The sequence below is a fragment of the Microcaecilia unicolor genome, chromosome 6 (assembly GCF_901765095.1).
Source record: "Microcaecilia unicolor chromosome 6, aMicUni1.1, whole genome shotgun sequence".
In the NCBI taxonomy this organism is placed as follows: Eukaryota; Metazoa; Chordata; class Amphibia; order Gymnophiona; family Siphonopidae; genus Microcaecilia; species Microcaecilia unicolor.
This window is the reverse complement of record NC_044036.1, coordinates 75,299,078-75,325,532: the sequence shown is the minus strand read 5'-3', so window position 1 is coordinate 75,325,532 and position 26,455 is coordinate 75,299,078. Positions and strand designations below refer to the sequence as shown.

The 26,455-nt window shown below is 44.3% G+C and overlaps 1 protein-coding gene across 1 annotated transcript in view; it reads right to left on the bottom strand.

Moving 5' to 3' along the window:
• The window catches only part of SLC44A3 (solute carrier family 44 member 3), a 125,076-nt gene that overhangs the window by 57,679 nt on the left and 40,942 nt on the right, over positions 1–26,455 (bottom strand). The window contains exons 4-7 of the mRNA XM_030205940.1: positions 17,125–17,255; positions 13,750–13,843; positions 5,447–5,616; positions 201–290 (exon numbers count right to left, since the gene is read on the bottom strand). Of these exons, the coding sequence (XP_030061800.1) occupies positions 201–290; positions 5,447–5,616; positions 13,750–13,843; positions 17,125–17,255 (485 nt within the window). The remainder of the gene's footprint in view (positions 1–200; positions 291–5,446; positions 5,617–13,749; positions 13,844–17,124; positions 17,256–26,455) is intronic.

Sequence of the window (26,455 nt, the reverse complement as noted above, 5' to 3'; positions counted from 1 at the left end):
AAAATGAGCAGATGCTACCTCTGGAAGCCTACCACCTTATTTAGCTGCTATCGATTGAAACTTATTACCCCAGGTGCTCAGTGAAAACTTTCACTCTGGAAATAGCTTTGTTTATGTATGTTCCTTCTATTTTTCTATAGACGACATCCTGAAATACTGTTTTTCACCTAACTAATGGAAAAAATCAAATTCATACTTACATAGAAGCCCAAACACAATCAGAGTAATGAATATATGAACCAGAAGTATGGTGATGTATCTGAATATTAAAACCACGATAACAGACAAGACTGAAAAATAAAACAGAAAAATAAACCCATATATTCTTAAAGTCAACAATAATTGATGAACTCTTAGGTGCAAGTTATCACTGAACATACCTCTTGAAACTGCTGTATTGATCTGTGCATCCACCTGTATGTAGGTATCAGGTATGCATGTGTACAGACAGACCAGATGCAACAAGGCAGGCCAGGCACAATTCTGCCACCACTTTATTAAGATTTCTTGGATGGCTGCAGCTCTGTCAAGTCTGATGTGGTTGAAATGCACCAACACAGCAGTGTGCACTTCTCAAACACGCTTGAATTGACTGCTTTGATTTTCTCTAGTATATATTCACCATTTTGCAAATGACTTATGTAGAATTTAAAATAAAGATTCTTCATTTACATTCTGAACAGAGTGAAGCACCTAAACTGGTATCTTCTTACCTCGGAAATGGCTTTTAAAAAGTTAACCCCCATTTACTAAGCTATGCTAGCGGCTGCTGTGCGGCAATGTCGACAGTCCATTCAAAGTGAATTGGTTGTGCTAATTTTAAGAATTTTGGGAGCTGATTGTTAACATAGCTACTTTAACAACTGGCTCCCAAAATGTGGGCTCGGGTCCCATCTCATTGTCATTCTCCTCTTTTTCCTCTGTGGCTTGTGCTGTGCATCTTCTCTCTTGTCTCCACTGCCCGTTCCCCCCCCCCCCCCACCACCCTCCCCCCCTCTGGCTCTGCACTCGCTCTTTGTCCTCCCTCTTGCACCTTCTTTTTTCCACGATTAATTTTTTTTAAGCAGCGCTGGCAGGAGGAACAGGCTGCTTCAAGCCAATCCCGGGGGTCTTCCTTCTGCCTTCAGGTGCAGGACAGGCTGAAGCAGCTTGCTGTAACAGGTGAGTGCCAGCACTGCTTAAAAAAAAATTAAACGCGGCAGAAATGAAGATACAAGGAGGTGCGAGTTGAGTTCCTTTATCCACGTTTTCGTTCTTTATTGTTGGTAGGCATTTTTATTTGATCTCACACTTAAACATGCCAGCTTGTGCAGCATAAGAACAAAATTACAGAGCATATTCAAAAGCATGGATTAATGAGACAAAGTCAACATGGATTTAATGAAGGGAAATCTTGCCTCACCAATCTACTACATTTCTTTGAAGGGGTGAACAAACATATGGATAAAGGTGAGCCGGTTGATATTGTGTATCTGGATTTTCAGAAGGCGTTTGACAAAGTACCTCATGAAAGACTACAGAGGAAATGGGAGAGTCATGGGATAGGAGGTAGTGTTCTATTGTGGATTAAAAACTGGTTAAAAGATAGAAAACAGAAAGTAGGGTTAAATGGTCAGTATTCTCAATGGAGAAGGGTAGTTAGTGGGGTTCCCCAGGGGTCTGTGCTGGGACCGCTGCTTTTTAACATATTTATAAATGACCTAGAGATAGGAGTAACTAGTGAGGTAATTAAATTTGCTGATGACACAAAGTTATTCAAAGTCGTTAAATCGCGGGAGGATTATGAAAAATTACAAGAGGACCTTACGAGACTGGGAGTCTAAATGGCAGATGACGTTTAATGTCAGCAAGTGCAAAGTGATGCATGTGGGAAAGAGGAACCCGAATTATAGCTACATCATGCAAGGTTCCAAGTTAGAAGTCACGGACCAAGAAAGGGATCTAGGTGTAGTCGTTGATGATACACTGAAACATTCAGCTCAGTGTGCTGCTGCGGCTAAGAAACCAAATAGAATGTTAGGCAGGATTAGGAAAGGAATGGAAAACAAAAATGAGGATGTTATAATGCCTTTGTATCACTCCATGGTGCGACCGCACCTCAAACACTGTGTTCAGTTCTGGTCGCCGCATCTCAATAAAGATATAATGGAATTAGAAAAGGTGTAGAGAAGGGCGACGAAAATGATAAAGGGGATGGGACGACTTCCCTATGAGGAAAAGCTAAAGCAGCTAGGGCTCTTCAGCTTGGAGAAAAGGTGGCTGAGGGGAGATATGATAGAGGTCTATAAAATGAGTGGAGTTGAACAGGTAGATGTGAAGCGTCTGTTTACGTTTTCCAAAAATACTAGGACTAGGGGGCATACGATGAAGCTACAATGTAGTAAATTTAAAACGAATCGGAGCAAGTTTTCTTCACTCAACATGTAATCAAACTCTGGAATTCGTTGCCAGAGAATGTGGTAAAGGCGGTTAGCTTAGCGCAGTTTAAAAAGGGTTTGGATGGCTTCCTAAAGGAAAAGTCCATAGACCGTTATTAAATGGACTTGGGGAAAATCTACTATTTCTGGGATAAGCAGTGTAAAATGTTTTGTACTTTTTGGGATCTTGCCAGGTATTTGTGACCTGGATTGGCCACTGTTGGAAACAGGATGCTGAGCTTGATGGACCTTTGGTCTTTCCCAGTATGACAATACTTATGTACACAGAGGAAGTATTGATTTCGTTGGTTAGAGTACTAATTTGTCCAAAATTTTAAATCATTGAGAAGCTGGTTATAGGGACTCCCTGTATTGGTGCAGAGATGTTTTCACCTAGTAAAGGGCCACCCAGACAAACATCATGTTATGAGAATTAGGTACTTAACAATCAGACTTATAAGTTAACAGTTAAAAAACAAACAAACATTAATTAGGTTTAAACCTAGGAGCCTTTTTTTTTCCTGTGCCTACATCCAAAGAAAAAGCATGTGGGAACTTGCTGCTTTTGTTTTGTGGGTTGCAGTGGTGTATTATAAAAATGCACTTGCCTTTTTTATTACTACTATTTCAAAGACAGACATTGAATAATGAGGGAAGGACTTTTCTCATGCAGAAGGTTCTGTCCAGAGTCAATCTAAATGTGCGAACATTGTCCAGTTCAGGTTCAGCGCACTATTAGCCGCCAAGTTCATGCAAAGTTAATTATGTTCAAAGGAAAATAAATCTGTTGGCTCAAGCTGCTTGCTATGGAATATTCTCTCACTGTTTCACTATTGTTACCAATGATTACATATTAAGGACATTTACTTTAAACTTTGTTTTAATTTGTTTATCCAGTCCTTACATACACATAGTTTTGCTTTTTAAACCCAGAGGTGAATCCTAAGGGTGGCTGAAAAATCAAACATATAAACGGCGAGTGACCGTACTCACTCGCAAATGCACAGAAGAGACTTCCCTCTCTGTCCCGCCCCCGCGTCAATACGTGATGACGGGGGGGGGGGGGGGGGGCGGGACAGAGAGGGAAACTGCGCCGCCGAGGTTGCTACCGCTCCCCCCCCCACTCGGAGTCGCCGCCGCCACCCCTCCACCCGGCCCGGGCCCTCTCTTCCCTTCTGAACTTACAGATCCATTCGCCGAACGCAGCAACGCACATCAGCTGAGCTGCAGTGAGCCCTTCCTTCTTTGCCTGTGGCCCCGCCCTCCTGTGACGTAACGTCAGCGAGGGCGGGACACACACAGGCAGAGAAGGAAGGGGCAGCTCAGCTGATGTGCGTTGCTGCGTTCGGCGAATGGATCTGTAAGTTCAGAAGTGAAGAGAGGGCCCGGACCAGGTGGAGGGGTGGCGGCGGCGGCGACGACTTCGAGGGGGGGGGGGAGCGGTGGCGACTTCGCGGGGGGGAGGGGAGCGGTGGTGACCGCGGGGGGAGGAAAACCTCTATACCAGCCCGTTTTTACGGGCTCAACGGCTAGTTAGGTATAAACTATGTTTCTGACTTTACTTGTTTTGGATTGCTTTGGGTCCTGCTGATCTGTACATCTGCTGTCTGTAATTTTGAAGATGGAAATGAGAAAATAATAAGTTTTGGATGTATTACGTATATGTCAGTTTTTGAATGTGCGTCTGCTATAACTGGTTTTAGACATGGCTAGAGGCTGTAGCCCACAAGAAAAACCTTACTCACTGGTCTTCAATCTCCAGAATAGTGGTGGTAAATTTCCAGCTTTGAGATGGGCCACCCTTGGCATCTCTGAACTCCTTTACCTTTGCTGGCAGGGATACTAAGACCTGCCAGCCAAATAAATGGACTGCCGATGCTCCCCGCTGCTTGTTTCTGGTTCTGAGCAGAATGTCTGGACTTCTTCCGCAAGTATGCATGACAATTCCTGACATGCTGCTCAGAGTCTGAAACAAGCAGGGGGGAGTGGAAGTAGTCCATTTGGCTGGTGGGGCTTGGCATCCCTGCCAGCAAAAGTATGCCTAGCATGCCCACCTAGCATGCCCACTTGAAGGGAGGGAAGAGAGAGAGGAATGTGTTGCTCCCTTAGTCCACCTCGGGGCCCCTCCAAATTGCAGGCTGGCTATGCCCGGAGAAAGAGCCTGCTAAAATATTTCTCAGCACACCACTGACTGCAGGGCTTTTTCCCCACAGCTTTGTAAAAGGGTCCCTCAATTATTTATGGAAGCCTTTATGTAAGGATGTTATGGATCTCAGGTGGGACTATTAGTGGTACTATTTTTGTAATGGATGATGCCATTGCTTGAACATTCTCGATTTGAGATGATTAAGGGTAGCGTTATTATTTTTTGTGTGAGTAATGTGTATTGATTTTATGCTTCGTTTGTTTCTTTGTAAACCACTTAGGTATAGGTGGTATAAAAGTTTTGAAAAATAAATAAATAAATGTGGGTGAGACAAGGTGCCATAGGTCCATTACATCCTTGACATCCCGTGAACTAAACGTGCAGTGTGGTTTATGTGATAGCAGGGCTGCCTTGGAAGAAGTAGTTCCTATTTTTCTCTTTCCTTACTACAATAAGGGCTGTCCTAATCTCTCCAAAATTAAGTGTGGGACAGCTGCTACTTCAAGGAATTTCTACACCAATTTTTAAAGGTGCAAGGAGGATCTAATCATGACCATTTCATCAAAGATGCTGCACAGAGAGCACGTATATATAATGCCTATGAAAACATTTCTACGTCTAGTTGGGATTGGGGGGTTCTCATTTGGGGATGAAAGGAGTGTTGCAAGTCCTGACATTTCCTACAGCACTTCACAGTCCTTGGAAAACTCCCATCAAAAGTAAAAGCTGGGTCAAACGATGCTCAAGGTCTCACAGTTTTATATGATGGAGGATCAAAGAGGCATGCTTGCAGTTCTTTAATTAGTACATTTCAAAAAAACTATTTCAGACACTGTGCTATTATTTGCATAGGAGACATGTTCCATTGTATGGAAGATATTACCAACTGCAAGGAAGCTCAGTCCAATGATACTGTCTTTTCCGGCCATTATTCCACTCAAGATTCGATGGAAGAAATCCACTTCATTAACCACATTGATCAGAACAGATGCAAAGCGAGAGTAACAGTCAGGGTTTTGTGGAACACATCGATTAAACAGTGGAAAGGATTTGCTGCATGAGAAATACAAGAAAAAAAAGAAGAAGAATGTAACTTAGAAAGAAAAATACGAGCTATATATTTATGGAGTAGCAGCAAACTGAGAACCAGGGAATCTAGGGTTTAGATGCTACTGTTGCTCTTTGTGATCTTGGACAAGTTACTTAACCTTCCATTGCTTCAAGTACAAACTTAGACTCTTCTAAAGGGATAATTCTCAAAAGGTCAATTATAGTTAGGTGCTAGGATGGTCTACACTAAACGTGAATTCCATATTGGCAATTATATGCGTAATTACCATTATAGAATATTAGCACAAGTCCGCAGTTATGTATCTAACTTTAAGCACGAACACTTATGGTAGGTCAAAGACTGGTGTAAATGCACCGAATTGATAGCAGTTAGAGGCAGCATAACTGATAGTATTCTGTAACTGACATGCGTAAGTGCTAAGCATGCTCCTGACCGGTCCATGCCCTTCCCAGGCCTACGCCCCCTTGCAGTTGCACAATATGGATTTTGCACGCACATTTTGCAAAAATCCAACAAAGGGCAGTTGTGCGCATAACTGTTAATTAGTGCCAATTAACAATTACAGCCAATAATTGGTTAATGCTAATTAGCAATAATTATTAAATAAGTTGCATGCGTAAATGACACTATTCTATAACTTGTGTGCACAAGTTTATAGAATTAGGGGATAAGCCCTCCTGGGACAGGGAAATAACTATTGCACCTCAATGTAACTCGTCTTGAACTAGGGACAAAGATGTGAGCTAAATCCAAATTCCTTTACAGGGCTCAACAAATCCTGGGCACCTAAGCAACTCCTAATGCCTCTCCTAGAGAGGGAATTTATAGCTGCTACATATTTTGTAGGCTGAGAGAACCTACCACTGCATCAAGGCACAGCTCAATCCTGATCTGTTTTTGCCATTTACGTGACCCAGACTGCAGAAGTCTGCTTGGCATTAGTCTGACTTCCCAAGCTCTGAAGCTGCCATCAAAGCTCACTCCAGTTATGAGGTCATTTAACTGTACTCAATTACAACTCACTAAAAGTATTAGATAATTCAGAGAATGAAAGATACTGTAAACATCAAACAATAAATTCTCACTCAAAATCCAGCTTGCTGTACTTTCAATAAATATCAAAACTCTCTAAGAGTGCAGTTTTAAACTTGAAGGGGAAAAGCCTCTGAACCCTACCTCCGCTTATATTCATAAGGAATTTAGGGACCCTTTTACTAAGCTATGTAGGCGCCTACGCGTACCCAACGTGTGCCAAAATGGACTTACCACCCGACTACCGTGTGGCTCTTGCGGTAATTTCATTTTTGGCGTGCACCTGCTATGCACGTCTGAAAAATAATTTTTATTTTTGGATGCGCGCCAAGTGGCATCTGACGCGTGTAGTTCCTTACCTCCCAAATTCGTTACCACTAGGTCTATGGTTGGCGGTAAGGTCTGAGACCCAAAATGGACATGCGGCAATTTTGATTTTGCTGCACATCCATTTTTTTTGGGGGGGGGGGGGGGGGGAAGAGGCCTTTTTTAAAGGTGTGCTGAAAAATGATTCTGCATGCGCCCAAAACCCGCGCCTACTCTACCGCAAGCCAGTTTTCATTGCACCTTTGTAAAAGGACCCCTTAAGTGGTAGGATTTGCAAGGGTAAGTTCACTTCACAGGCATTATAAAACCCCCAAGAAACGATTGTTAAAACTCCAGTAGTGTTCAACTTTCATGGATCCCAAAAACTAAAACATGACTCAATTTCAGAAAAAAAAAAAAGAAAAGAAAAAAAAAAAACAGCTTTCAAACATGTGTGCTACTCTGCTTCCAATTCTCAATCACACCGACTGTGGCCAGAGTTTCGCCAATATAGCTGTTTCAAGGTGTAACCAATCTTCCAGTGTTATCAAGCACTATACTTCTCCGCATCACTGCAAGTCCTACCACTTAAATGCCTTTTGAATATACATGGAGTTAGGGTTCCGAGGCTTTTTCCTCTCGAGTTTAAAATTGTACTCTAGTAGAGTGTTTTGATATTTATAGAAAGTTTAGCAAGCTGAATTTTGAGAGACTATTTATTGCTCAAATTACAATAGACATAATACATAATTATGTATCTGGTATTTTACTTCAAATCTCAATTTTTATAATGAGCACTGTTGTTCATTGTACTAGGTCAAAGTACTTAAGTAAAAATAAATGTATATTTTAATACTAAGTAAAAGTACAGTGAAAAATACATTAAAATATACTCAAGTAAAAGTAAACAAGTTATTACCTAATAGAATACTTTTTGAGTAAAAAGTAAAAGTCCCACAATTTTATTGCTCTGCAATTCAATCCACTTTGCTTTGAGTAAAACTAAATTTTTGAAAACAACTTGTCACTCATGCAAGTGTGCTTGTGAGTCATTAATCCAACACAGCTTAAAGATGTTCAACAACTGCACTAGAAGTGGATTCTTAAGTGTGATAAAAAGTTCCTTCAAATTAGGTCAGGCTGCAATATTGCTGATGTCTTCTGACTTGGTCTGCAGGTATTTATCAAGGGAATCTCTGTCTGAAACACTTGACTTCTGTATAGCAAAGAGTATTTTATCACCATTATTGTCATTATCATCTGAATTAGAAGTAGTGCTGTCTAATTCATCACTTGCATCTTCATCTTCATTACCATCATCATGTTGCCCAATTACAGAGAAAGCTGGAATGATTGTGTCTGTTGTTCTAACAATTTTTCATTTGATGGCAAACTCTGAATATCTTTGACAACTGATGCAAGAACATCAAATGTGTGGGAACCTTCAGTCTTAAGAGCAGACAAGCAGACTTCCTCTCTAAAGCCTCTATCAATCCAGTGTACAGTCACCCCAATGTAAAATTTTCTATGGGATGACCAGCAGTCTTCAAAAATCCTCCATACTCTAACATATGCCATTGAAGTAGACTTCTTCTTGGAATGCAAAAAGGTAGAAACCACTTTCCCTGAGCACCCTCTTTTCTTGAGCAGTGCCAAGCTGTAAAACAAAATGGAGATGCATTCTGTGTACTTATTGATCCATGTTCTAATAGGAAAACATGTTGGAGTTCACCAGAAGCTCTTCTAACATCATCCTCATCAGGTCTCTGTACCAAGGTCTTCTTGGCCAGTTCAGAACTACTAGTACCACTACCCCTATATGCGCCTGTATTTGTTGCAGAATCCTGCCTATCAAGGGCAGTGAAGAAAACACATATAGAAGATCCACTTGCATCTATTCCTGCTATTTTTACATTCCTTCTGTGACTGAAAAGTGCGGGTACTTTTCAAATTCTGTACCCCAGTGGTGCACTACTTCCAAAAAGGTTTACTCTATCAGACTAACAAAGATTATCTAATCGAAGAGCACAGGGCCGCCGAGAGACTGGGCCAGGCCTGGGACAAGGCCGCCCCTGGGCCCCCCCGAGGTCACTGCCCCCCCCCCTGTCCGAATTCCAAGGCCCCCCTCCCTTCCTCCGTCCGAATTCCAAGGCCCCCCCTCCCTCTGTCCAAATTCCAAGGCCTCCCTCCCTCCCAGGGCCTGCCCGCCATCCCTCCCTCCGAATTTTAAAGGCTATCTCATACCTCGTCCTTGTTGGGGTTGGTTACGGCGACAGCTGCCTGCACGCAGTGAAAAGCATGCAGGCTTGCGCTTCAGCCTTCCCTTGTTGTCTGTCTCTCAGCTCTGGTCCCGCCCTCAAGGGACAACAAGGGACAACAAGGGAAGGCTGAAGCGCGAGCCTTGCCGCTTTTCACTGTGTGCAGGCAGCTGTCGCCGTAACCAACCCCGACGAGGATGAGGTAGGAGATAGCCTTTGAAATTCGGAGGGAGGGACGGCGGGCGGGGCCCAGGCCCTGGAGGGAGCATCTGTCCGTACCACCCACTGAGTCGGCGCGGCGCCGGGCCCCCCTGGAGGTCTGGGCACGGGGAATTTTGTCACCCCCTGTCCCCCCCTCTCGGCGGCCCTGGAAGAGCAAAAAATATTTATCTACACTGCTCTGAAAATTGAGAGAAAACCACTATTTCAAATTAACAATATTTAAACAACTAACAAGTTTATTTTCGAAACAGAAGGACGCCCATCATTCGACACAAATCGGAAGATGGGCGTCCTTCTCCCTGGGGTCACCCAAATCTGCATAATCGAAAACCGATTTTGGGCGTCCTCAACTGCTTTCCGTCGCGGGGACGACCAAAGTTCCCGGGGGCGTGTCAGAGGCATAGCGAAGGCAGGACTTGGGCGTGCCTCGACCCATAATCAAAAAAAGAAAGGCATTCCTGACGAGCACTTGGATGACTTTACTTGGTCCTTTTTTTGTTATGACCAAGCCACAAAAAGGTGCCAAAACTGACCAGATGACCACCGGAGGGAATCGGTGATGACCTCCCCTTATTCCCCCAGTGGTCACTAACCCCCTCCCATCCTCAAAAGAAATCTTAAAAAATATTTTTTGCCAGCCTCTATGCCAGCCTCAAATGTCATACTCAGGTCCATCACAGCAGTATGCAGGTCCCTGGAGCAGTTTTAGTGAGTGCACTGCATTTCAGACAGACGGACCAGGCCCATCGGGGGGGGGGGGGGGGGGGGGGGGGGGTGCTGCCTGGTACACTTGTGATGGTAAATGTGAGTCCTCCAAAACCCACTGTACCCACATCTAGGTGCCCCCTTCACCCATAAGGGCTATGGTAGTGGTGTACAGTTGTGGGTAGTGGGTTTTGGGGGGGCTCAGCACACAAGGTAAGAGAGCTATGTACCTTGGAGCAATTTCTGAAGTCCACTGCAGTGCCCCCTAGGGTGCCCAGTTGGGGTCCTGGCATGTCAGTGGGACCAGTGCACTACAAATGCTGGCTCCTCCCATGACCAAAGGGCTTGGATTTGGTTGTTTCTGAGATGGGCATCCTCGGTTTCCATTATCGCCGAAAATCAGAAACGAACAAGTCCAAGGGCAACCATCTCTAAGCTCAACCTAAATTTCCAGATTTGGGCGTCCCCAACCATATTATCGAAACAAAAGAATGGATGTCCATCTTGTTTCGATAATACGGGTTTCCCTACCCCTTCACGGGGACGTCCTGCAAGGACGTTCTCAGAAAAACTTGGGCATCCCTTTCGATTATGCCCCTCCATGCCTCGACTGCCCCAGGAAAGTCAACAACTTTTACAAATTGCAACCCTTTTGGGCTAACTCTCATCGGCTTAATAGCGAGCTACAAAAACTGCAGTGGAAAACAACTCCCAAACTGGGAGAAAAAGCCACTGCAGAAAAAAACAGCCACACATAATAATCTATGAAAAAATATAAATATAGTGTTACCTCTACTCAATATTTTGTCTACAAATCATCTGATACAGATCCAAGGGATAGAGCTCAGCACACAAAAAATGCTCCACTTATCTGTAAGTAATGCCGTCCACCAGCAACACTAGTCCCGGGGACATGGCCAACTTCTGGGAAGCTGTAGACTACAAATTGTGCAGAATGCAGCTGTGTGCCTCGTTTTTGGTTTGCTGAAATATGATCATCTCAGCTCACCTAAAGCGGTTGAGATGGCTGCCAGTTGCATTTAGGGTGAAATTCAAGTTACTGATGCTAGTTCATCTTGCTTTGTTTCATGATTCTACTATGTATTTGAGGAATATTCAGCGTTATGTTCCACAGAGACCGTTGAGATTGATGACTGCTGGGAATTTAGTTGTGCCCTATCGTTTGGATGTGACTAGAAGAGGCTCCTTCTCGATTGCTGGGCCTTATGAATGGAACTCTGGCTCACGGCACTAAATCAAGGTGCAGCCATCAGTCCAAATACTTGCAGGTATTGCCACATTGTCGACACCTCCAGCAGCCACTCACCTTATGCCAAGACAGCCAGCGCTACTCCATCCAGCCTCTCAAGCCTGCCAGCTCTAGCCCCAGTCACACCACCAGACATGGCTTCCAGCAGCGTCACTGCATGTCAGCACACTCCAAGCACTTCCCAACAGTTCCTCCATACTCCCCTCTCTGTCACTTCAAGCACTGCTGAGCCCAATAACAGGGTTTGTTCCGCATGCTGCAATGCTTTCCTCACTCTCTGGCTCACGCACACAACACTCTAGGACTGGGCACTTCACTCTGCCCTCCCCCGGTTGCTGGGCACTCTTGCACCAATCAGCAGCTATTTATTTGGTGCCATTGGGCATCCGGGGACTATGGGATACTTTCCCCACACATCCTCCACTGTTGCTGGGTCTGCCGGGCCAATCATGTCTTGGTGATGTTTGTGCCTTTTGAACATCCGGGCCACCACATCTTCCGGCGCTTCTGCCCCCCCTCCTTCAGGCTCCCTCTCTCTCTACGCATATGCACTGGTCGCACATGCACAGAACACGCAAGTGCTGGCTCTGTACAGGCCCATGGCATCGGGGCACGCTGTGGCCTCCAGCCTACACCTTCTTCTGCTCTTCCAGTCCCCAGGACACCCCCGGACCAGCTACGGACATAGGGCCAAGTCCCACAAAATCCAGAGCCTCCCATCTCCAGTGCGGCGGCACTTCTAGGTTCACAGGTACCCGCGACCCCAACCCCACACCGTCTGCTCCAGGAGCTCCTGCCTGCAGCCTGCCCCACACCCCAGTGAGTATTTAATTACACTAGCATAACCCAGTACTGGTATGCCTAAAATTTAGGCACCCATAGTTACACCAGACATAGACTTAACATAACTGCAGGCACCTAAATGAAGGAAGGGCATGTGTAATTTATAGTATTCTGTAAGTTGCGTGCATAACTGGGAGCCCCACCCATGATCCTTCCATGCTCCACCCACACGTACACCTCCCTCACATTTCCCTGCTATGGCACTTGCATGCACCCTTATAGAATACTACTTATGGTGCTAACACATCTTTAGCTTTTAAGTCATAGACTCTCAGGATGCTTTGCATGCAATATTGTTACAGCAGTCTAGTGCAGAAAGAGGGACCAGTAAGAGAGAGCATATGAGATACAGATCTGGTCCAGCAACTGACTAGAGGAAGTCTAAAATCTTAGAAATGGGTGACTGTAGTTGCTAGGAAGAAAATTCTGTACAATTCTATGAAATACTTCGGGATAACCTCTTCTGTACTGGCTATTAAATGGGAAAGGGGATGGAACTTGATAAGCCGCCTTTCTGTGGTAACCAGTGCAATTTTTCTAGCAAAAAAGGTGTCGGTACTCAAATGTCAGGCCACCCTTCAGGGATGAGGTAATCACTGAGGGACTCGCCCCACAATAGCCAGGCCCCCTGCAACCAGTCACAGAATCTATGACAAGGCAGAATTCGTGTGTTGAGCCTGAGCTCTTTCATTAAAACTTGTGGTCCATGGGTCAATTTTAGCAGACACTGGAAAAGGTGCCGGTACTCAGTACCCCCTCAAAAAAAGCCCTGGTGGTTACAATCAAAGCAGTTTACATATTATATTCAGGTACTTTTTTTGTACCTGGGGCAATGGAGGGTTAAGTGACTTGCCCTGAGTCAAAAGGAGCTGTAGTGGGAAGTGAACCCAGTGCTTCTGTATGCCATGAAACATATCTCCCTCTAGCTCGGCATCATTGCCAAAGAGCAGGATAACTATTAAGCTTTGGCTGTTGGGGGTGGGGGTGGGGGGGGGGAGGGGAGGGGAGAAGAAGGAGGCGGACAGGGACAGAAAAAGAATCCCAGCTCAAATGGAGCCTTATTCTGCTCCTAATGGAAAGGATCATTCTTAAATAAGACCCAATTAAAAAAGACCAAAAAGAGCAGGAAAAAACCCAAGACAAATCTCAACCCAAGACAAACCTCAGGTACGTAAAATGGAAATAAAAATGCTGATATCTTATCAACAAGAAATAGCAAACTAAAAAGTATGTGCTGTAGCACAGGTATTTTCACAAATAAAGGAAACACTGAATTGGATGCAAGTTTTCCAGAGAAAGAGAGAAAGGGAGCATGTGAGCACGTTTATAAAAGCTGTCCTAATACCTTAAGAATATTGCACAGGTGAAGCAACTTGTCAATACTAAAGTAAAAAAGGGAGAGACGTGAAAAGTTCAACTCAAGCTGTCTTTGAAGTACTGCCCATCTGAAAGGGAATCTAGTAGACAGCAGTCCTTACCTTGGTGGGACAGGCAAGCTGGGGCAAAGCTCAGCAGTTTTGGTGTTTTGAGTGTAATCAGTGTAATTCAAGTCATAAACACACAGATAAGAGCCTGCATTAGAACACACACAAAAATAAAGCATTGATCAAGTGAAAACTGTATGATCCAAAAACATTTGCACAATAACCCAGGCTGCTATTGCAATGTTTTACTGAGCCTGCGACTGCAGTTGTGTGCTGGAATCATGGTCTCATGCTTACTGGAAAATGACAGCAAGTGTTGCCATTGAAAGCTGTACCCTGCCACGTTACTTAGTTCCAGAAATATTTTTTTGGGCAGGTTATCATGCACTAGGATGACGATTCAGTGGCATAGCCAGACAGCCAATTTTGGGTGGGCCTGAGCACAAAGTGGGTGGGCACAAAATTTTCTCCCCCCTCTCCCCAACATTGGCTGTCTGGCTACCCACTGCCCCGAACCCCCCCCCCCCCTCCCAAAGCCACCGCTGCAGGTTTCTCCAGCACCACCTACCGGCATCCAATGGGTCTTCTTTCCCCTCCCTCCGTCGAGCAGCGCCAGCCTAACTGTACAACAAAGCTGCACGGCACCGGGTCCATCAGCATGCTGCCGCTAGCTCCTACCTTGTCATCTTTCGGCAGAGGTGTTAGTTCTGCTGCTAAATCTGCAGCGGATCCATGCGGTGCCAGGGCTGTCTCTCTGTACGCTGCTGTGAGTGCTTCCTCTGCGCTAGCCCCGCCTCTTCAGAAAAAGTATCGGAGGTGAGGTGGGGCTAGCGCAGAGGAAGCAGTCACAGCAGCGTACAGAGAGACAGCCCTGGCACCGCGTGGATCCGCTGCAGATTTAGCAGCAGAACTAAAACCTCTGCCGAAAGATGACAAGGTAGGAGCCAGCGGCAGCATGCTGACGGACCCGGTGCTGTGCAGCTTTGTTGTACAGTTAGGCTGGCACGCGCTGCCCGACGGAGGGAGGGGAAAGAAGGCCCATTGGGTGCTCCGTTGCTGGGTGGGCCTGAGCCCAAATTGGGTGGGCCCAGGCCCACCCGTGGCTACGCCCCATGACGATTTTAGAAATCCAAGACTGGTCCTAAGTCTCCCTCCTGGATCTGGGTAACCTGACAGCTCTGATCTGCTCACCTCTGCCAGGGTTGGGACAAGCAGACAGAGCACATGACTAATTTTGCCTTAAGTCAATAGGGTTTTTGGGGTAATTCTTAAGAGTTGCTAGAATGCTGCTAGCCCTTTAGAGGCAGATGCACTAAAGCTAAATGAGCCTTTAATGACCCTCCAACGAGGAAAATTTGATCCGTTGCATGCATCAAAGGGCTTTTACCGAGGAAGCCAGCAGCTAACGAAAACGGAATGGAGATGAGCAATTAGTGTGAAAACCCCATTGAAACGACATGCACTAACCTTTTCCGATTGCCTTTACGCAGGAAAAAGGCAGGAAAACTAACGAGAGGTCTGGACCTCTCGTTAGGACAGCTCTGTGCCAGGAAAAATCATTAAGTGAAAAAATAAACAAACTTTGAGCCAATCCCAGCGCATTAGCAGAGCTAAAAGCGCTGTGATTGGTCCAAAGGACGTCAGCAAACACATCAAATAAAAAAAATAAAAAAAGGATCGGGAGGGGGCAAGGGCGCTCATCAGGAGCGTCCTGTATGGACGGCCTTGCCCCCCCCCCCGCTGCTCCCCACTTTCCGCCGCTCCCCCCCCCACCCCCGAAAAAGCAAAATGCTAGCTGCCCCGGTCCCCCTCCCTTCCTGTTCCTGTGTTCTACAGAGCTAACTCCGCCTCCCGTCATTCTTGTGCCCCGTGCCCCGCCCCCGCTGCCCCCCCTGAGGTCGACTACGCCGCTCCCCCCCTCCACCGAGACCCCCCTCCCTATTAACGACCCGAGCAGCGCCTCTCACCTCTTTCAGAAGCGCTGCACGGGCAGGAAGATCTATTGTGTTGGTTGTAGAGTCTCCATGCGTCTCTTCTTCCCTGGCCCAGGCCCCGCCTCCTTCTGACGTTACGTCAGAAGGAGGCGGGGCCTAGGCCAGGGAAGAAGAGACGTCATGGAGACTACAACCAACACAATAGATCTTCCTGCCCGTGCAGCGCTTCTGAAAGAGGTGAGAGGCGCTGCTCGGGTCGTTAATAGGGAGGGGGGTCTCGGTGGAGGGGGGGAGCGGCGTAGTCAACCTCAGGGGGGGCAGCGGGGGCGGGGCACAGGGCACAAGAATGACGGGAGGCGGAGTTAGCTCTGTAGAACACAGGAACAGGAAGGGAGGGGGACCGGGGCAGCTAGCATTTTGCTTTTTCGGGGGGGGGGGGGGGGGGGGGGGAGCGGCGGAAAGTGGGGAGCAGCGGGGGGGGGGGGGCAAGGCCGTCCATACAGGACGCTCCTGATGAGCGCCCTTGCCCCCTCCCGATCCTTTGTTTTGGGATTTTGCTAACCGGGTAGCCACGTGTATTTGTTGTGGCTTTTTTTTTTGTTTGTTTTTACGTTTGCAGCATGCGCAGAGCAGCCAGCAAAACGCTTGGCTGCTCTGCGCATGATTTAGGGGCCGATTACCGATGTGTATTGTGATTCTTTGATACATTGTACGTTTGAATACCGATCTGAGCATGTGTGACTTTTTTTTTTGGTGCATTCTTCGTTTTTTAAAAATCGTTAGGGACTTTAACGATTTTGATTTTTTTACGTTTGGTTGCTGCATCTGCCTCTTAATCCGCTGTGCTACAGAGTTGCTCTAATACCACCTGCAAGATAGGCTTAATCATTAGGTGAATGAGGCAATCCCCTATGGTTGCAGTTTTTGGAAGAGTGGAACTGCTGCATTTAACCCATACAAATGCAAAGAACCACCAGCATGTACTTTTACTCACAGGGAAGGTAGACAATTTTCAAAAATAGTCCGTTTACCTGGATAAATGGCTTTTGGAAATTGCCCTCATTATGTAACTATACACAAAGTAAGATGTCTACTTTACACAGGAGTTTTGAGAGCTCACTGGGGTGGGGAGGGGCAAATTTGAAGTCCTCCTAACCACGTGTCAGAACCAGCATTTCAGTAATCTCTCCCTGAGGGAGGAAAATACCAGCTTATTTGCCATCAATTGAATTTTCAGCAATGCAAACATGCTACAACACTTTATGACACTGCTTCTATGTTTCCAGAGGATTCATTTCCTGAAGGCATGTTTTTTTTTCCTGTTGTCTATACTGTAATCTTTTTTTTTTTTTTAAACAATGTTTTCCTCTGGGCTACATTTTACAAAAGACCAGCCAACTCCTTTGTTTCCCATAATCAAAGGCTATCTAAAGTGTTTTCACATTTTAATGAACATGAAGTCAGTAAAAATGATCTGCTTTCTTCTCCCACCTACCACTGTTCTTTGCAAATGTCTGGACATCCTCCAGAGTGTTGAGTTGTTCTTGTGGACAGCTAGAAACGCACAAAGCGATGGAACTGCGGTTTCTGATATCCATACTGCAGGAATTTAAAAAGAATATGTGCCTAAAGGAAAAAAAAACCCCAATACAAATCAGTTACATCTGTATATCACACACACAAGTAAACAGTGATTTCAGAAAGCCAGTACAGTACAATCTTACTAATCCGACCATCCGGTATATCTGACAGACTCCCCAGTAACATCATTGCGGGGGTTTTTTTTTTTTTTTACACTTTCCTGACATCTGATTCACTGAAAGGGTAGACCTACCACTGTATTTGCTACTGCATCCCTGTTTTCACTGCAACACTTAGAAATGATTGGCTTTGCTGGCTACTGAGATCCTGCTTTCACTACAGTACTTGAAATACACATTTTCTATGCATTTTCAATGTGCTCTGTGTTATCCGACTTTTCATTTATCTGACTACAGGTCGGCCCCATGTACATCGGATAATCGAATCTGTACTGTACTTATTCATACCATGTGGAGATTTCAAAAAGGCCCATGGTTTGGGCAGAATTTGGGTGGAACTAAAATCTACATGCATATTCTCCATTGTGCAAAGGGAACATGTGTGTGTGGAAAAATACCCATGTTGGGTTAAAAGCATGCATAGGTTTTTTATAACACGCTCATTTCAGCCAGGCTTTTACACAAAGGATTAAGGGAGTCATTTTTCTTAAACCCCGCCTCCCCCATGTAGTTTATTTCTACCTCCAAAAATGAAACCTAGTTAAACTTGTGGCCTCACTAATTAATTAGTAGCACTTACACATGCAGATTTGTAAAATGATAGCAACACAAAGAAAAAGGAGGGGGTAGACCAATGTGGTTCCAATACGTGTTATTTATTGTCAAAATCAACTTTGTTTAAATGCAACAATCACTCGATGCAGACCTGCCAACGCCTATGTGCCTGCCTCAGAGCAAAGCAATGATTTTGGTAAAGTTGATGAATAACGGCCTGATAGCATGAAACTGAATTGGCTCCCTATGATGTCCCGCATTACCTTCAAACTTTGTACTCCAGTTCACATGATACTCTACGGTGATTCCCCTGGTTATACTGGCCTAGTTGATCTTCCAGCCAGGAATAGTAGCAGCTCATCTCGTACCTATATGACTCTTCACTATCCTAAATGTATTGGCCTTAAATATAAGATGACCTACGCATCCAATTTCACTTATTTAAGTACGAAACTCTGGAATGCATTACCAAAAGCAGTGAAAAGGATACATGACCATCTACAATTCAGGCAAACTTTGAAGACCTATCTGTTTTGTAAGGCCTACCCTGCTGTTTCTGATTAGCAGCCTCAACACTGCACTGATTTAAAAGACAATCTTATTTCTTATATTTTTGCCATTTATTGTTCCCATTTACCCCTACCTTCCCTTACCCTGATTCTATTTGTATTTTTTAACATAGACCGTATTGGAGCTCTCAAATATGGTGACTTGTAAGCCACATTGAGCCTGCTAATGTGTGGGAAAATGGGGGATACAAATGCTGCAAATAAATAAATAAATGAATAAAACCATCCAATAAAACAGCATATCCAATAAAGTAGCATCAAAGATGCTTTCAAAGAATTAAACCTGCATCAAACCAGATTTGATTCTTTAAAGGCACCTTTGATGCTGCTTTATTGGTTGTGCTGTTTTATTGGATGTTTTATCAGGCCGTTATTCATCAACTTTGACCAAAATCATTGCTTGACTCCTGAGGAAGGCGAACAGGCACCGAAACGCAGGACTGCATCAAATGATTGTTGCAATTATACAAAGTTAATTTTTGACGATAAATAACATGTTGGAACCACATTGGTCTACCCAGTGTTTCCCAAGTCCAGTCCTGGAATACCCATTGCCAGTCAGGTTTTCAGGATATCCACTATGAATATGCATGAACTTGATTTGCATACACTGCCTTCGTTATATGCAAATCTCTTTCATGCATATTATTGTGGATATCCTGAAAACCTGACTGGCAATGGGTACTCCAGGACTGGACTTGGGAAACACTGGTCTACCCCCTTTCTTTTTCTTTTTGTGCTGTGCTTTGTTGTTAGGGAGGCACTTCTGATCTTTTTTTGATTTGTAAAATAAGGCAGCTACATGACGCTGTGGCACCATTTACATGTACAAGTTTCAAAGTTGCCAGTTGCACATATAAAAGTGTTCACACAGCCACATAGAAGCTGCCGGGTTCGTGCCCTTCATTTTTCCATCGTGTATATTTGTAAAATGGCTGCTTGTGCTGGCACATAAATGGGCTCTCCTGCAGCTATGTTAGAAAAAAAAAAGTTCTACACTAGAAGATCCTTTTCTACAATACCACATCTCAATCTGGATGTTTCAATTCCGATCACTATGTTTTATGTGGCTCAGAATGTCACAGCAAGAGTGGTGACAGGTAATCATTGGTTTAAGCATATCACACCTATCTTAATTAAATTACACTGGTTACCTATTGAACAGCATATTAAATTTAAACTTCTGTTATTGGTTTTTAAAGTGATGAATAATCCCATTTATGTATTGGACATAAAGGAGTGGAGGAGTGGCCTAGTGGTTAGGGTGGTGGACTTTGGTCCTGGGGAACTGAGTTCAATTCCCAGCACAGGCAGCTCCTTGTGACTCTGGGCAAGTCACTTAACCCTCCATTGCCCCATGTAAGCCGCATTGAGCCTGCCATGAGTGGGAAAGCGTGGGGTACAAATGTAACAAAAATAAATAAATAAAATCCAGTCTGCCCATCCATGCTATCTATTCCCCCTATCACTCCCTTAGAGATCCTATGTACTGGTCCCAAGCTCTCTTGAATTGAGATACTGTTTTAATCCCCACCACTTCCACCAGGAAGCCGTTCCATGAATTCACCATCCTTTCTGTGAAGATGCATTTCCTTAGGTTATTTTCCAGTATATCCCCATTCACCTTTACATTTGTACCCCGCGCTTTCCCACTCATGGCAGGCTCAATGCGGCTTACATGGGGCAATGGAGGGTTAAGTGACTTGCCCAGAGTCACAAGGAGCTGCCTGTGCCTGAAGTGGGAATCGAACTCAGTTCCTCAGTTCCCCAGGACCAAAGTCCAGCACCCTAACCACTAGGCCACTCCTCCACTGCCCTCTCATTCCACAGCTTCCTTTCAATTAAAAGAAACTCGACTCCTGTGCATTTATGCTGCATAAGTATTTAAATGTCTCTACCATATCTCCCTATCTCCCCTCTCCTGCCTTTCTTCCAAAGTATATATATTGAGATCTTTAAGTCTGTCCCCCTATTCTTTATGACAAAGACCACTCACCATTTTAGCAGCTGCTCTCTGGACTGACTCTATCCTGTTTATATCTTTTTGAAGCTGCAGTCTCCAGAATTGTAAACAATATTCTAAATGAGGTCTCACCAGAGTCTTATACAGGGGTATCATCACCTCCTTTTCCCTATTGGCCATTCCTCTCCCTATGCACTCAAGCATCCTTCTAGCTCTCGCCATCACCTTTTCTACCTGTTTGGCCACTTTAAGATCATCACATATGATCACACTCAAGTTCCACTCCTCTTTTGTACACAAAATTTCTTCACCCCTTAACTGTACCATTCACTCGTGTTTTTCCAGCCCAAATGCATGACCCTGCATCTTTTAGTATTAAATCTAAGCTGACAAATTCTAGACCATTCTTCCAGATTTGCTAAATCCACACTCTCAGGGGTGTCTACCCTATTGTACATTTTGTTATCATCCACAGAGTGGCAAACCTTACCAGATAGCCCTTCAGCAATATCCTTTTCAAAAATGTTAAAACGAACAGGACCAAGAACTGAACCTTGTGGCATACCACTGGTAACATCCTTTTCCTCAGAATGAGCTCCATTTACCACTATCCTCTGTTGTCTTTCACTCAATCAGTTCCTAACCCAGTCACTTTAGGGCCCATACCGAGGGCATTCAATTTATTTGTTTATTAGGATTATTTATTAGTTATCTATGCGGAACCATGTGAAAGTCTCTGCTAAAATCTAAATACACCACATCTAGCGCTCTCCCTTGATCCAACTCTTTGGTCACCCAGTCAATGAAATCAATCAGATTTGTCTGACAAGACCTGCCTCTAGTGAAATCACGTTGCCTCAGGTCCTGTAATCCACTGGATTCCAATTCTCTGTTTTAAAAATGTTTCCATTAAATGACTGACCACAGAAGTCAGACTTACCGGCCTGTAGTTCCCAACCTCTTCCTTACTTCCGCTTTTGAGGAGAGGGACCACATCTGCTCTTCTCCAGTCCTCCAGGACCACTCCCCTCTACAGAGAAACTTCAAAAATGTCAGCAATTAGAACTTCCCTAAATTCCTTCAGTACCCTCGGATATATGCCATCTGGCCCTATCACTTTGTCCACCTTTTCCATCCGTTTCAACAGATCTTCAATTATATCAACCTTCAAGAGTGCTTAGGTTTGCTAATAAAATGTTAATTGAAGTACCAGCTTTTCACATAGTGAGACTGGAAGAGTATCGTTCTTCAACTCTCTCCCATATCAGATAAGATCAATGCAGAATTTGGGGCAGTTCAAATAGAACTAAAAACCTGATGTTAGGATCCATTTTAAGAGTGAGCACCCAGGTGTCACTGTAGACAATATGCTCAAATCTTCTGTCCTGTGTGTGGCAGCCAAAAAAAGCAAACAGGATGCTAGGATTTATAAGGAAAGGGATGTAAAATAAAACCAAGAATATTATAATGCCTCTATATCAAGTTCCCTCAAAATTCTTAGATGTATCCTATCTGGCCCCATGGCGTTGTCCATGTTGTTCATAACCATTTTGTTTTCTGGTAATGGTGCAAAATCTACTACATTTCCATATACACTCTTTGCAGTGACCACTGTTCTTCTCCAGGAAGTATTTGTTTAGCACATCCATTTTTAACTCATCACTCTCTACATAGTGGATCTTAGCATCTTGTAGTCATACAGTTCCATTTCTAGTCTTCCTCCTTTCTCCAACATAACTGAAAAAAGTCTTGTCACCTCTTTACATATTTTGTCATTTTTTATTCAGTCTGTGCCTTTTCTAGCTGTATATCCCTCTTTGCTTCAAGTTTTATCAAGTATTTTTTTCTGTGCTCCTCTTGTTGTGTTCTGCATTTTGTGAATGCAGCCTCTATTTTTCAGCCATACAAGTTTCCTTTTTCTCTCTTGCTTTTGTTTACTTTCCTTACATAAAGATCTGTAGCCATATTAATAGCCGATTTCAGCTTGAACCACCTTTCTTCCACGTCTCCTATGACTATCCATCCCGACAGCTCTCTCTTCTTTTGAGTACTACCCCTTTTACTAGTCAGCATGTTTGAAATCCAGTACTATGAGTTTTGTGCGTTGGGACTCCGCTTCAGCTCTTATTTCAGACCATATTTTGTGATGATTACTACTGCCCAGGTGGCCATACACCTGGACATTAGAAATACTTTCTCCATTTGTGAGAACCAGATCCAATGTCATCCCTTCTCTCGTGGGTTCCATCACCATGTTTGAGCAAAGCACTTTGGCAGGCATCCACATTCTCTCTGATTCTGCACATGGAATATTCAAATCCACATCAGGCAAGTTGAAATCTCCCAGCAATAGCACCACCCCTTTCACTCCCAGTTTATGGATATCTTCAGTCAGATTTTTGCCCAGCTTTTCATTTGGCTAGAGATTCCATCTTCTCTTTCCAGGATGATCCATATCATTCCTCGTTTCCCCAGGTTCCCCTCTAAGTATTGCACAAAGGTGAATTTCACTGAAGGGGCCATTTAGTAATGGCAGTAGCAAGCACTATCTGCAGCAGAGCCCACAGGAATAAAAATGAGCCAGCACATGCTAGTAATTGGCTCCCTGAGTCAGTCTGTGATTGAGTGAGTATTAAGTAACTGGACTGGCAGGTGAGGGCATGATTGTAGGAGGGAGTGTGTGTGTGTGTGCGTAAAAGGAAAAGGTGAGCGTTGCTGAGACAAGGGGGGGGGGGGAGTTGAGTGCCACTAAGGGAATATTTCAACGCTGTTGGGGGAAGTCTACGTTAGCCCCTCTTTTCACCTTTATTTTCCCTCTCCTCTGACTCACCACATTCCTTTCCCTTCCATCTCTTCTCATCCTCCTGTTTCTTTCCCTCTCACCTTACCAATACCACTGCAGGTTGAGCCTGCTTCTGCCAACAGGAGGAAAGAATGCAACATTGGTAATTCTGGTGTGTTACACCGCTGATATGTAAATGTTTAACTCCGTTTCAAAATAGGAAACATATGCGTACTTTTCAGGCCTGCCCAAAATATGCGCCTTTGGAAACTGTTTGCTGTGGACATATATATGTAAGTAGCTCCTTTTCTAAAATCACTACTTAAGACATGTTGAGCCACTTGCATAAATAAACCTACACATGCAAACGACACACAGGCCTTCTAAAATGACCTCCAATGTTTCTCTGTATAATTCTTCATTTGTGCATGTGCAGGAACTTGTGTGTAACTTTCAAGTTAGGCATTTGGCTTGTAACTTGCTGCACAGTATCTAAAGAACACCTTTGGAAATGATAAGTTTCCCATGAAGCAGACCCTTCCATTCATGCACTTGTTTATTTATTTATTTATTTGTATGAAGTCTTTATTGACAAATGATACAATCTTCCAGCAGAACAAGTTAGAATGAACCTTACATGGTTGTTCAAGGTATGATAACACAGATCATAAACAACAGTGAACCTCACCGAACATATTGAAGATCACATTACTATCGCATTAGACCCAAGCCTGGATACAGAGTTGCCTCTACGCCAAGACCATGCACTTGTTTTTAAATGTTGTTTCTAATTAACTATTGCAACCCACTTTAATACTTGTTGTGCAAACCAGTATAATAAGTAAATATACAGTTTCAGATCAAATGCTGAAACTGTATCAAAACACACTACAGCACTGTCTGAATAACAGGGGCGGACTGAGAGTACTCTGGGCCCCCGGGCACTGAGTGCGTTCTGGTTCCCCCCCCAACGCCAATGCCACTCATGCCCACACACTGCCACGGCCCCCTCCCCACAGGTGCTACAACTGCACCCCCTCCCCACACGATACCGCCACCCCCGCAGCCATTACCTTGAAGGGGTGGTCTAATAGCTTGTTCGGGGCAGAGACACCAAGGGTGGCTCATCGCAAAGCTGAAGACTGAAAACTAAATGAGTGAGATTTTTCTCACGGGTCCCTGCCAAGTCTTAAACCAGCTCTAGCATATGTGCATTCTTAAAACTGACATATTCTAATTAATAAATAGCAAATAATTCTTTTTTTATTCAAAAATTTATTATACAGTACTTAAAAAGAGATTTGACAAACATCACAAAATCTACATCAATGAGGAGAGCAAACCAAACATTAATCTAAGGAGCACAACAAGATAACCTCTATCCAGCAGCAGGCATATTATGAATTTATACAAAACCCTACAAAAGTCACTTGGAACCTGAATGACCAAATCTACCATTCCATAAAAGCACCAACGAGGACCTTCCTAAGAAAAGGCAGCATTGGAAATATCGCGATGTGGCCAGAGCATCAATACACTTATTGGGAAAATTGAACAAGCTGGATTACTATTACTACTACAGGTCCCAACAATCAACACTAACAGAATATCTGGCCTTGGTCACATCTACAGACAAAAATACAGGATAAGTGACCACAAACTAAGGGGCATTTCACTAAAGCTTAGCAAGTGCTAATGGAATTAGCAGCGCTAAATGCTGCATATCCTATTTTATACCTATGGGCCACAGGGCACTTAGCGCACACTAATTCCCATTAGCGCATACTAAGCTTTAGTAAAAGGGCCTCTAAGAGTAGAAACAACAATTAGCTTGAAAGCTCAAGACGCCAGACTCTACATGCAGCACAACACCAGAGAAATAGAAAATGTTGCATGTCCTTGTACAGTGCAAAATATAAAGATAGTAAATGTCAATTCCAAAACTGACACATTGCAATCAATAAATGGAAAATAAAATTATTTTTCTACCTATATGGTCTCAGTCTCTGCTCCTTCTTATCTCTTAGATCGCTGTCCAGGGCCTCCTGTTCATTTGCCATGTTTTTCTCTCCTCCTATCTTAATTTCTTCCACTCATTGATTTTTTTTCATTCTTAGCATGTCACCCTCATCTCCCTTTCCACCTTTCTCCATGCCCAGCATGACCCCCCCCCCCTAATTTCTTCCATGCCCAGCACATCCCACAATCTCCGTTTCCACCATGGCCCCCTGATCTCCCTTTCCACCCCGTCCATACACAGGCCAGAATGTTCCCCAGTCTCTCTTCCCCCATTCCTCTGTGCCCAGCATGCCCCTTCCAACTCTCCTTCCACCATATCCAGCAAAAGATTATTAGAAATAATGGCCTGCCTATGCATGATCCATCTGTAAAAAGTCTAAAGCTGTTCCAGTTGGATAGACAGTGCCTTAAAAGGTGGAGGACAAAAGATTTTCTTAAACTTATTTGACAGCTTTTTAATTAATTTGAAAGCTTCCCATATGTAGATATAAATATCATGAAATAAAAATTGAATATCATTATAACAGCTTCAAAAAATATTGTAGCTGGTAGAAACAGCAATTATAAACTCTGTATTTTGTGAGCTCATTTTTCTACTCTGTTCTAACTTCAATACAATAAGATGGCCAAATATCAGTGAGGATATCCTGTTTCCTGATGGGTTCTTCATCTTAACTGTTAAATCTGCACTGGGGAACCTTACAATATACCACTTCATTCCACAAAACATGCTGTCCCCTGGCCTGTTCTCAAGCTAACCTCTTTAGTTGGTCCCATGGGGTTCTGGCTCCTGCAGTCTGTCTTCCCGACCCCAACCACCCCGTTTCAAACCAGCTCCATATTGCAGCGCTTCTGAGCTCTAAAAGAAAAAAATAAAGCTACCTGCCTGCCAGTACAGAGCTGTGTGCTGCAATTCTGACAGTGAGGCTCTGCTGGAACCTCCCCCACTGCAGCAGGAAGTGTGTCAGAGGGCGAGGTTCCGGAGCAGCTTTATCATTTTCTTTTTACAGCGTGCGGCAGCCTCTAGACCACCAGGGCGGCTGACGGCTGTAGTGTGTGTTGACGGCAGCAACAGCGGCGGGCAAGGGTAACTAGGAAGAGCCTCTGGGCCATCGGGCACTGCCCGGTGGCCCAAATGGTCAGTCCGCCCCTGCTGAATAACAACATTACACAGAACC